The 12,991-nt window shown below is 41.9% G+C and overlaps 1 protein-coding gene across 4 annotated transcripts in view; it reads left to right on the top strand.

Annotated features, from left to right (window-relative positions):
- Nucleotides 1-12,991, top strand: part of AFF2 (AF4/FMR2 family member 2) — a 472,276-nt gene that overhangs the window by 284,713 nt on the left and 174,572 nt on the right. For all 4 annotated transcript variants that reach the window (XM_048515047.1, XM_048515045.1, XM_048515046.1 and 1 more), the window contains exons 5-7: nt 1,075-1,167; nt 4,746-4,782; nt 5,044-5,095. In XM_048515047.1, the coding sequence (XP_048371004.1) occupies nt 1,075-1,167; nt 4,746-4,782; nt 5,044-5,095 (182 nt within the window). The remainder of the gene's footprint in view (nt 1-1,074; nt 1,168-4,745; nt 4,783-5,043; nt 5,096-12,991) is intronic.

The following is a 12,991-nucleotide window of genomic DNA, read 5'->3' as shown; positions in this document are numbered from 1 at the left end:
ATGGAAGATCCTGTGCTCAGAAGGTGACTTCTTGTGCTAGTGAAAACTGGAGGTCATTGTAACATCAGTCTATGACATTCATCAGTTGTAGTGGGCAAGATAGTAGGTGAGCCATCATATCGTAGATTTCCATTGTCATAAAGTCACCTTGGGAAGAAGAAGAGGAGGAGGAGGAGGAGTTTTGATTTATACCCCCCTCCACTCCTGTAAGGAGATTCAAAGGGGCTTACAAACTTTTTTCCCTTCCCCTCCCCTCAATGGACACCTTGAGTGGTAAGTGGGGTTGACATAGTTCTGAAGAAATGTGAGTAGCCCAAGTTCACCCAGCAAGAATGTTCTCCACATTCGAGTCCACCGACTCTTAACCACTACACCACACTGGATGGGTTGAAATAAATTGTGTAGATTGTCTCTCAAACCATGTATTCGTAGCTTCCCTGCTGAGAAAGGTCATTGAATATTGAATGTAAAGAATGGATGAGAAATTCAACCATTTGTCTGTTAAACCTTTCTCTTGACATCTGTTAGAGTCAGTTAAAATAGAAAAACATTTTCCATACTCTTATTTCCATATTCTTTACATTTGATGGTAATTATCTGAATTCATGCTATAAAAATTCGTACATGTATTTAATTCCTACAGAGTTGTTGCCATCCAATTTAAATCATTTGTGAGTTAATTTGTAATTTCTCAAGTAAGGTTTTATTAGAAACAGTCCTCTCTTGTTCAGAAAATACTTTTCAATAAGAGTTGGATTTTCATCAACCTGGACATGATGCCCATGTTACCTTTAACAAAGCTGGCACTCTTCACCCCTTCTTCTAATGCTAAATAGCTGTGTCTTTTTAAATCTCTGCTTTTTCTGTATCACCAAACAATCTCTCTTATGTTTTGTCAAAAACAGAAGTTTTTTTTAAAAAAGCCAACAACTGGAAAATATTGTAGCATATCACTGGAGGCATTAACTAATGTCTTTCTGAATGCTCATCACATTGTAAACAAAGGTAATAAAAACATGGATTGATGTATACAATGCAAATTACATTCCTGGTTTCTTTTTCTGTTCCTGCTAGGAGATGACCCATTCCTGGCCTCCACCTCTCACTGCTATCCACACACCTGGGAAGGCAGAACAGAATAAGTTTTCCATTCCAAACAAAGTGCAGGTATGCTGTGGGCACCATGATGTTAGTTGTGCTCTGCCAAACCTACTCCTTGCTTTGGGGGAATGAAATGTTGGGGTTGATTCATTGGCCTGATCCATGTCTATTCATGTTCCACATCTAACAATCAGGAGTGTAACCGGTTTTCCAGGCTAGCTGGGCTGCTGTATTTCCAAGTGGGGCTTCAAGGAATTGAATGAAAATAGATAGTGAATTTAAGATTTCGTGTGGTGGTTTCTCTGATTATTCTTGATTTGTTGCTTTGGGATCCAACATGTAACGATTATATCAATGCAGTTCTAGGTAGATGTATTGTGTTCTTTTTTTCTGCTCTGCCTCTGTTTTGAACATTTTCCTTTTTTCTCTTTTTCTGTTTCATATTTTTCCACTGTGTTCATCAATTATACAGTGAAAATTAATTTAAAAAATATTTTTGTACATTAACAAAAGGAATTGAAAATGAGCAATTTTCCATTAACCAATTCCCCATTAGATTATGGAATACTCTAACACCTGTTTGCTAGGTCCACATATTCTATTTGCATTTTAGTTGTTTATGGATTGTTAATGTCATAAATAGTTCTGGATCTAACTAAGACAAATTATTTTCTTAGGTTTGGGAGCTTTTGCCATACATGTAAGCCACCACACTTCCACTCGGCAAAGGCTGTGCTCCACCCAATCTTCACCTGTCCTTCCTTCAAGTTATGGTATTGGATTCATTGGTAGTTGAGCAGGAATTTTCTGCAACAGTCCATAATTGACTGTCAAAAGTTCTTCTGGGGTTGCCTGCTTCATACCATAAGGGAGGAGAAGTAAGCTATTAAATGGACCTGTCCAGAGTAGACTGGTAAGGCCCTAACAAAGGCAGTGGGGTTGGTATGGGCTTGCTACTAATTTAATTAGATCAGCACATAGCTGGACCCTAGGTTGGAGAAAGGTGACATGAGCAGACATCATGAAATCATCAGCCCAAGTGCCCTGGAAAGGAGCACTCTTGGTGTTAGTTAAGCATCAGAGCCTGAACTCTCAAACCAATATGTGTGATGAGCAGCATCTCTCAGCGCAGTTTGGTATACAGGCAAAGTCCACTGACAAGTGGCTGTGTGATGCTTGGGATCCAGGTAGGATTGCCCGAACACTGGTGAGCCCCATGTTTACCCTCATAGAGGAGGTAAAGAGTTTACGCCCTGCTGTTCTGTTCATTAATAAAGCCTTTGTGTAAATCTGAGTTTAGTCTCTGTCAGTGCCATCATAAGAGTACTTCCTTGGGAGTAAGCCCCAAGGAATAGTGCTGAGAAGGATTCTGAGTAGACCTACTTAGCATTGCTCTTTGTGCCTTCCTTTCTGAGGTGGAGGACCAAGAGGCCCTTCAGATTAACATATTAAAGAAAAAAATATCACATGTGTGGCTCTCTGCTTTGGAAAGGGATAGGATTTCCATCAGCTTTGCTTGGACCAGATTGTGCTTTCCATTTTTCTTTACCAAGCAGTTTTTATGACCAATAACAACTGTTTTGGAGCATGGCTTTTGGAAATGTGGGCACAAGACAGACATTGTTATAAATCTCTTTAAATTAAATATTCCCACCAGAAGTGTAATAATGCAGTAGGAAAGGAGAGCATTTCTGTAATTTATTTTTCCCTTTGACACTCAGATATAAAGTGCCATGTTTACTGTTACGGCATGATTTGCTTAGCAAGGGATTGACTAGGAGTGTGGCAGAATATTAAGAACTAATCATGCCCTGGGAGAAGGAACCTGAAAGGCCTTAACGATTTCAGCATCCTATAGTTCTGACAGTTTTTACAAAACCGCACTGAGCCACAGGATTGGATTGTTTGGTTTTCTTTTTGAAAGAATCTTTTAACTCCTTCCTAATCAAATAAGTAGGCATTGGTGCATGTTAGCATTAAAGCTCCCTGTGTGGTAGGTGAGTCATTCGCAAACCTAAAGCTTTTATTCTACCCCACATTCATCTTACTCAGTGAAGGCTGACTGATCTGTTCCCAGTGGGCCCCCAGTAAACCCTATAAACATCTAAGCATTCCCATCTCATTGAAATGTGCCTAGCACATGTGTTGGCCCATGATAATTAGTATGGTGCAGCGGTTAGTAGTGGACTAGGAATTGGCAGGAACTGGGTTCAGATTCCCTCTTAGCCATGACCTTAATGCCAGTCACTCTCGCTCTCTCACCTACCTCACAGGAGTCTTGTTCACATGTTACAAACACTTCCAGATTTACCTATGGGCTTGGCAAGCTGAAGCCTAGGGCCTCAAAATCTCGGGGGCCTCCAGCCAAAGTGCATAATATTTTTGACACTGTCATAGGCCTTTTGTACATGTGCAGTCGTAATGCACTGTAATCTCTAAACAACCCTTCAGTAATTTTCCTTGCACTCCATTTCAGAATAATACTGTTTTAAGCTAACAACGCGACACTAGCATTGATTTCTGTATTGATTTTACCCTTCCAGGACTTCACCGAAGTGGACCCCATTTGTGACCCCATTTTGTGGAGCGTCATGAGGGTGGGGGATTGAGGGGCGGCTCACAAGTGGAATAGGCGGGGGCCTTCATCTAAATCTGGCACTGGTTACAAAGAACATACATATATACTACATATGCATGCATACATCTGTTTGTAAGAAGAAGAGTTTTCTGTAACTTATAAAGAAGTCGGGAAACTGGGGAGTTTGTGAGGATAAAACAGAAGCAGCGATAAACATGAACACTGTCTTGGGCTCCTTGGAAGAAGCACAGAAACAACATTTTTTATTTCTTTTGTATATTTTTACCCCTCCCTTTGTTCTAGGAGTTCAGGGCAACATACATGATTCTCTCGACTGCTCCATTTTATCCTCACCACAACCCTGTGAGATGATGAATCTGAGAGAATGTCTGGCTCAAGGTTTCCTAGGGAGCTTTCATGGAAGAGCAGAGATCTGAATTTGGATTTCCCAGGTCCTACTTAACCTAACATTCAGCCCTGACCTGGATTTCCCAGGCTAGCCTGATTTCACCAGATCTCAGAAGCTACACAGAGTTGGCCCTCATTAGTGTTTGAATGTGAGATCACTACAGAAATCCAAGGTTGCTACACAGAGGCAGACAGTTACAAACTACCTCTGTTCATCTCCTGCCTTGAAAACTCTAATGGTTTGACATAAGTTGGTTGTGACTTAATGGCACTTTCCAGCACCAGCCCGACATTCTAACCACTACACCACGCTGGCACTTAGCAAGTGTGATTTGATATGTGCCAACCATGCTAGTGCAGGAACTGGTGCACGAGATAAGCACATCTACAGATGAGATCTGTGTTGAACACTTGCCCTGCAAAGTACCTTTTTCCATGGCTCCATCTAATCCATATTGGACCTTGATATAAAGCTAACATTTATTTTTGTCCAAATGAATGCATGTTCTGATGCTAATATTGGTGGGAAGGGTATTGGCTGCTATAAGTTATCTGTTGTTGTCGATGTAGCCCTTTTGCTATTAGTCTAATGAGTAAATATGGATCTTCCTCCTTAAGCTCCTAACTCATGGTGACGTTTTGTTTGTTTTCATTTTAGGATTCACAGCATCTGACCTCAGGATACAATGTGCAAAGTAAGTCTTCACAGTTCTTAGTCTAACCCAGCAGATTTCTCTCAATCCAATACAATATCATTAAGATAAAAGTTGAAAAATTCATTCCCATGCTGCCGAGGCAGATTATAGCTGTGATTTGTTTGGGGCTGTTAAATTATTTTGCATACCGTGTCATGTTCTGTTTTGATTAACATCGTAACAACACTTACAATTAGATGGGATAGCACTTAACAACACAGTCCAGTGGCAATTATATCAAGGGGGTTCTTTTCTTTGCAGAATGGAGTGAACCAGCTGGCAAAGTTGCAACCAAATCAGTGCCGCAGAAATCGTAAGTAGTCTTTCTTACATTCTGCAACATTTTGAATATGAGATCTGTGTCTTCATCTTCTGCATTAGAAAAAGAAGAAAAAGAATTTGTGCTCCACCACTGAACCATGGCTTGTCTTTTCATAAGAAAAGGATTTATGCTCTGCTTTTCTCAACTGTAAGGAGTCTCAACGCGGCTTACAAACTCCTTCCCTTCCTCTTCCCACAACAGACACCTTGTAAAGTAGGTGGGGCTGAGAGAGTTCTGAGAGAACTGTGACAAGCCCAAAGTCACCCGGAAGGCTTCATGTGGAGGAGTGAGGAAACAAATCCAGTTCACGGGATAAGAGTCCACCACTCATGTAGAGAATTGGGGATTCAAGCATGGTTCTCCAGTTAAGAGCCCACCACTCTTAACCTCTACACCATGCTGGCTCTTGTTCCAAAAATATATCCTCGGAGAAATAAATATTCTTATGGTCCAAAGTACATCTCTCAAAGGAAGCTGCCAACCATGTCTCTGCATGATTTGTTTCCTTTATCCAATTATCTTCTCTTATGTTCAAATAATTCCACTCTATTGTGCATGGTTGAAATAGTCCAAGAAAAGCAGAATAGCAGAATAGTCCAGCAATAGCAGAATTATTGTTGTTTCTCTGTATGGGTCAAATGCTCTGGAATTTCTTCCTTCCAACCAGGTGTCAAATAAGAGAGGATTTTATTGGTCTCCAGTTTCTTTCAACTCAGGAGCACAGGCAGGCTCAAGCTCTTAACTGCTGGGAAAATGAGGTTACATTTTTTGGGTGAGGGAGAGGAACTGACTAGAGCTTTTCAAAGAGAAACATGGAGGTGAAACATTAACCTGGCTACAAGAGACTGCCTTTAGAATTGCTCCACTCCATGGTCAACTGGTTACAAAATAAAAACCATAACTATATTTCATTTGTTTGTTCATTAATGTTGATACAAAACTGACTCAGACTACAAGTACTCAAGTTTAGCACTGTTTGCTCTGACCAGCAGCTGCTCCCAAGGCTCACATTTAAGAGCCAGGTTTTTCCAGGAATTGAACCTGGACCTTCTGTGTATAGCACATGTGCTCTACCACTGAACCATGGCCCTTCTTTTCATAAGAAACTGCCTTAGGCTTCACCTAAATGTTATGTGTGACCTGAGCCAGGGGACACTGTGGCTGTTTCAGCTTGAGAAAACAGTGCAGAAAGCAAGACCGAAGTCCTTCCTTTCCACTGTGCCTGTTATCAGAAACGAACTTGGGTCACACATAATGTTTAGTTGAGTTCTTGCAGTGACTCAAACCATCTGCCCATCTAGCTTTGTACTGTCTACTCTGCGATCTTTTAACTAAAGAGAACAGGAATTGAACCTGGCCATTCCGCATACAAACATGTGTCTGCACATCTACAAACATGTAGTATGGTAACAGAGGCTCTCATTCACAAGATAGCTACCTGAAGCAAAAGCTAGGATATAGCTTGGAGACTGGCACTGTCAGTTAATGGGCATAAGCAAGCCACTCACCAAAGGGAAGCTAGGTGACCACAGGGTTGGTGGCACATCTCTCAATCCAGCATAGGCTGCATTACAAAAGCACTGAATATGTGCAGGAGAACACTGAGTAACAGAAGAGATTTAGCCAATAAGGAACCGAATCCTCAAGCAAGAGGCCACATCAAAAATCCTGTGGCAGGGGGGACAGAGTGAACTGATACCTCCTCCTCTCTGCTTTGGAGGCTGTGGAAGCATTTTTGGCCCACTGGGACTGCCTGCAGGGCAGCATTCTTCTTTCCCCTCTCACAGTTTTCTATTAGATTTTATTTAGCAAGAGAAACTTAAACCACATTGTGTTTGAGAATGCTCCAGCTTGTCAGCAGGGGAAAACAGAAGCCCAGACTTACCATGTCAATCATTTCTTGCTTCTGGCAATAGAATGTTTAGGGACTCTGGGTACAGGCAACTCGACGCAGGCCATCTTCATTAATACCTTTTGATAGGACTGCAGCGAAACAGCTCCTGTCATTTCATTTTTGCAAAACAGCACTGATTTTCTAGTGTGGGGTGGGGGGTTTTCAGGGGGAGAGAAGGTTCAGGAGTGTTCAGCCTGCATGGAATCACGTGTTGCATATCACTGTCTGCCTTTATGGGATGATGTCAACCTGTCGAGAAAGCACAGGAAGTTGCTGTGTAGGTGTACCAAAGTTGTGCCAACATCCTATCAATGTATATCACTGCCATAGAGTAACTGACAGTATAGGTTTAAAGATACTTTTATTTATTTTTAGTACAGTAGGGTTGATTTCAAGTTTCTTATATTGGTGGTTTTGACCAGAAAATACCCATTTAGATTTCTCATCTCCCATGCATAAACACACACTATTTTTCCAAATAATTGCAGCTTGTTCTGTTTTCTTGTACTGAATCTTCCAGTAAAATGTATGCATTTTTCAACATTTATTTGAGCATCAATAAATCACCGTAATATGCTATACACATGTCATCATTATAAAGTATTTTCACTAACCTTGTTCAAATGGTATAGTGAACCTGCATAGATCTGTTGAAAGGAAGAGACAGTGTGTATTTATTTTACAAATGAAAGCAGGGAGAGGAACCTGGATAAATGTGTGGTTTTAGCCACACATTCATCTGTATATGTGTTCAGTGTAACATGAGAATTACACAAAGCAATTACCAAGAAAAATCAAGTGTACACTATACATGAAGTGTACATGTGTTTACTGTAATTTGTGAGTGGGACTACTGCATGCATACATTGTGAATACAGTCTGCAGAATGTGTGTACACAACACTGAGGAACCTCTAAAGACAGCCAGCGTAGTGTAGTGGTTAAGAGCAGGTGAACTCTGATCTGGAGAACTGGGTTTGATTCCCTCTCCTCCACATGAGAAGCATAGTCACCAGATTTGTTTCCCTCCTTATACATTCCTGCTGAGGGACCTTGGGTTAGTCACAGTTGTCTCAGAACCCTCTTAGCCCCACCTACCTCGCAAGGTGTCTGTTGTGGGGAGAGGAAGGGAAAGGTGTTTGTATGCCCCTTTGAGTCTCCTTACAGGAGAGAAAAGGAGGTATCAATCTAAACTTCCTCCTCTTCTTCAAGCAATAGTAAAATGTAGAGAGCAAAACAACTAGCAAAATATTAGAGACCACAAAAGAAATTAAGCTGGGACCATTTGCTCAACCTAAAATGTGTTGTGGCTCCTTTTTTGTATAGTATTTTGCATGTAGTGATCAGCAGTTTGTAACCAAGGCACATCACTCCTGGTGTATAGTTGTAAGCCCCTGGTGTATAGTTATATATATGGCAGGGGGTGGGTTGGGGGGTTTCTGAGCTCAGAGGTATACAGTGCATTTAATGGGACCAAAGCTCTCTATAGGAAGTCTGATATAAAACCCAAAGACACGGAGAATACATTTTATGCACCAGCCTCTCTCTGTTCTGCTGCTTGATCTAAGGTTCCATCACTATCAATCAAAATCCTATGAGGAATGAACAGGCGTCCTGTGAAAGGTGATGGATTTTACACATGACAGATCAAAGCTGCAATATAAAGTTACTTTTATTTTTCGTTTCCAAATGAAGATCAGCTAAGCCATAGCTGTTGCTTTTCTTTTTCCCTACAAATATACTGATGAGGCATCTTCTGTGAAGGTTGAGGATGTGTGTGTTTCTTTCTGTATGTTTACATCTGCATTGTATAATGGATCAGATTTTGGATTGGACTCAGATTGAATTGCTTGCTTGGGAAGGCTGCTGAAATCCAATCTGTGGATGGGGTTTTCTGCTTGTACTCAATGGAATTTGGCATCATACCCAAGCTCTGGAAGGAATTTCCCCTTGGTATAGTAATGTGGTGTCGTGAACTTAAATCTTTCCCCTTATAATTATGCTGTGTTCTACATTTTTAGTTAAAGAAAGCTCAGAGTGCTATCATGGAGATGGTAGCGCTCTTCTATCAAGATGCAGACCCAATTCTGCAGCCTCAGATGCGCTGAGTGCCATTAAAGCAGTTGAAAGTACCTTGTCTTAAGCATTCTGAATACTACAAATACTAGTATAAACAGTGTCACACCACTGCCTCCATTCCTCATTTGTTTCCACCCACTCTGCTTTTGCTTCTTGGCATTTACTACTATACCTATTTTCCTAGGATACTTTTCACTTTCTACAGCCACACTTATAGTTAGTGCTTTTGTTATTACTTACAAACTGCGCCTACATATTATTCCAGCTAACACTACTACTAATATTACTAAATGGTAGATAGCAATATCTTCTAGTTAAACTGAGTTCTTTCACTTGAATTAAATGCATGCTCAGCTCTTTCTCATTGAATTCATCAGAACTTTACCTGAACCATACCTGAGTGTCACAGTCAATACTGATTAGGGCACTGATAAAAATTATTGGTAAAGTTTGACTTCAGATAATAAAAAAACCCAGAAATTTTCAGTAAAGCTGAATAGATCAATACTCATCTGTTTCATTCGACCTTCGCCGAATTTTTGGGGGGTTTTATTATCCGAACCTGAAAAATTTCAGTCCTCCCTGCCATTGCTTCTCAATCCATGTGGACTTGAGAAATCATGGTAGGAAGAACTACCACTGAATCGTGCACTCAGCCATGCCAAAAACAGCATTCAGCTGTTTCTCCCCCTACTCCCTGCTTCCAGTTTCTAAGTTCTCCAGGGCTTGTGAAGTGGCTATGATGGGGAGAACAACTGAATGCTGTGCTAGCTTGGGCTGCACTTGAGGAAAGCATAGTCCCCAATTAGTCACTCACTCCCCACCCCTGGCACCTCCCCACCCCCTTCTACACCCCCACCCCCACTCCCCACCTACTAAAAGCCACAAATCATGTTAGGCTACTTTCTAGGTTTTTTTATCAGTAAACTTCCTCTCCAAATAAACCTGCTCCAATAAGGTTTATCTCCTCGAAGTTTGTGTTTGCTAGGTGCATTCTGGCTTTACCAAATCATCTTACTCTTTTCCCACCCTTTCAGTACTAACTCACAAGACCACATGATGACATCCATTCTCTGAGTGCAGGATCTCTAATCCTGCTTTGTTGTGGTTTCAATTTATGAAATATGGTCCTCCAGACACTCCCATTTTATGGTACTCTCTGTTGGTGTTTTGCCTATTTGTGTGAGCTGTCTGTCTCACTTTTAACACACTCGTTCAAAACATGATTGACTCATGGGATATTCTCATTGTCATTGTATCTGACTTCCTTGAACAAGAAGAGATGAGCCCAAGGATAACCAACAGGTTAACCAAGGATAGCCAGCAGCTTTGTTCTCTGAAGAATGGCCTTCTCCATTAGCTGACCTAATAGATTTGCATTTTGCAGTTGTTATGAAGAGCACATTACCCTTGAAACAGCTTGTGCTTTTGTTTGGTTTGGTTGCATTGACTTGGCCCAGGTCCATTTGGAAGCTATCCAAGGCCTTTTTAAATCAAGTACATCCTGTGCTGTCTGTCATTCTGCTGATTGCTCTTGAGGACTTCCCTTAAAAGCCCAGCTGGAATGAAAGAATGGATGTTAGAAGTCATAATGTTATCCTTTCCTTCCCATTAAATGGCTTCTTAAGCATGCTCAGTTAACACATTATTAAAAGGTTCAGCTCATGAACTTGAGGATGCTACTAGAAAACATCTACTGGAAACAAAAATAACAATGATGTCCTAGTTTATATGATGGTTGGGGGAGCACATCTCACAAGAGCAGCAAAGTAGCTGTCAAGACTAGGTCAAGTCTGTGAGCAGCTGTACCCAAATTTTCATCTAGAGTAAGTTTTTACCAACCCAGGAGCCAAATTACTAGAGATGGAAGATGGCAGGGCACCCTGGGCAAAAGGCTGCTAAGCTGACCAAGCAAGGTGTCAGGATGCCATTTGCTGGGAGGGGGAACTGTCAGGGAGAGCTTTTGCTTTTGCAGGTGCTTATCTGTTTCTCTGGCCTTGGAGCTCTGCGGCTGGGATGAGATCTCAGACTGGACTCAGACTAGTTCACATGGGGGATGGGGAATTGCTGCAACATATTATCAACAGTTTTGGCGCTCTTTCACCAGAACTGTCTTTTGCTGTTACTCTCATGTCATCAATAAAATCCTTGAATTCATTGAGAGAGTAATTGTCTGAATGGAGAGTTTGACACAAGGAAAGAACTCCAGATTTTTAGGATACCAGGTGCCTAGAACTGCAGGGGCCATTCTCTCTCTCTCTCTCTCTCTCTCTCCCTCTCTCTCTCTCTCTCACACACACACACACTTCCTTTTTTATTTATTTTATTTCATATTTCACCCTCCCTGTCAAAAGCCGGGCTCAGAACGACTAGCATACATTTTTAAGCAACATCCATAAAACAATAACTTAAGAAGAAGAATTAAAAACATTCCATAAAAACCCTGATGGCAAATTAATAATTGACCCATTTGCCCACCTGATTTCCAATTCTGCCTGCTCTCATAGATCTTATTTGGGCTGATCAAAGAGGTGTAAGTTTGGTGCTAAATCTAATCTCTCAAGATTCCACAGCAACCTTAATTGTAGGCGCTTTGGAATACTTCTGTTTTACATGCCCTGAGAGGTCTTGGAGGTCTTGCAGAGCCCTAATTTCTGCTGCTAACAAATTCCACCATGTTGGAGACAGGCCCATAAATCCTCTGGCTCTAGTGGGCAACAGCAATGTGTTCCTGGGGCCTCGGATCACTAGGAGATTGCTACCAGAGGACTGCAAGGTCCTCTGTGGGTAATATGGGGAAACGTGGTACTGAAGGTACAGTGATCCCATACCACTCAAAGGCTGTTTCCGCACGGGCGGAATACAGTGTCCCAGGGATGCTAAAAACAGCATCCCTGGGGAGGGGTTCGCACGGCCGCCACTGCTGCATTGCAGCAGCAGCGGCTTCGCAACCCCCAAGTGGCGCAAAGCCACTGTTTCCGAAACAAACGGCAGTGGCTGGAAGGCACCATTTCCCCCCTTTCCTGAATGCCTACCTTGTCTCCTGGCTTCCAGCTTGTCGCAGAGGCGATTTGCCAGTGCTTGTCTCTGGGTATCAACCCTGGATTTCCTTGGTAGTCTTCCATCCAAATGCTCACCAGCACCATCCCTGTTTAACTTCTGAAATCTGACAAGATCGGGCAAAGATTTTTACAACTATTTCTGTGTTGGGGTGAGTGAGTGAGTGAGTGAGTGAGTGAGTGAGTGAGTGAGTGAGTGAGTGAGTGAGTGAGTGAGTGAGTGAGTGAGTGAGTGAGTGAGTGAGTGAGTGAGTGAGCGAGTGAGCGAGTGAGCGAGTGAGAGAGACTGAGACAGAACGCTGCTTGCTATGTGTCTACGTGTTTTGTGGGCCTTTTACCTACCTAGCTAAGTAGGGCAGTTTCATTCTGCCTTTTCTTCCAGGAAGGTTAGGGTGGAATACATTGTTCTCTTACTCCCATTTTATTCTCACATCAACCCTGTGAGGTAGGATAGGTTGACAGAGTGCAAGTGTCTCAAGGTCACCATGGCAAGCTGCCATTGTAGAGTGATCACATCTCCTGCTCATATCAATAGATTTCTGCCTTGAGCATCACTGCCTGACTCAGCTACGTCAACACTTTCACAAAGCCCAAATCAGAAGGGCGCCTTAAAGAGCGACAAAATGAGCAAAGGGCCATTATCGAGCTTGTTTTATGCCAGGGGGTCTCTCATAATAAAGCAGGAGTTTTCAGTGATAATTGCCACTAGATTCTTAAGCCCAAAGATTTTAAGTATACTTGATGGAGGTCTTTGAAAATAGAAACATGCTTCATAATATCTCTCTGCTCTCAAAGAGTGTTTCATCTTATCTGTTTGGAACTTCTCCACCATGTCAAAAGGGAGCCACCTGGGAGC

Source organism: Sphaerodactylus townsendi, linkage group LG13 (genome assembly GCF_021028975.2).
Source record: "Sphaerodactylus townsendi isolate TG3544 linkage group LG13, MPM_Stown_v2.3, whole genome shotgun sequence".
NCBI classification, from domain to species: Eukaryota; Metazoa; Chordata; class Lepidosauria; order Squamata; family Sphaerodactylidae; genus Sphaerodactylus; species Sphaerodactylus townsendi.
The sequence above is the reverse complement of the archived record's forward strand: the minus strand, read 5'-3'. Positions and strand labels throughout refer to the sequence as shown.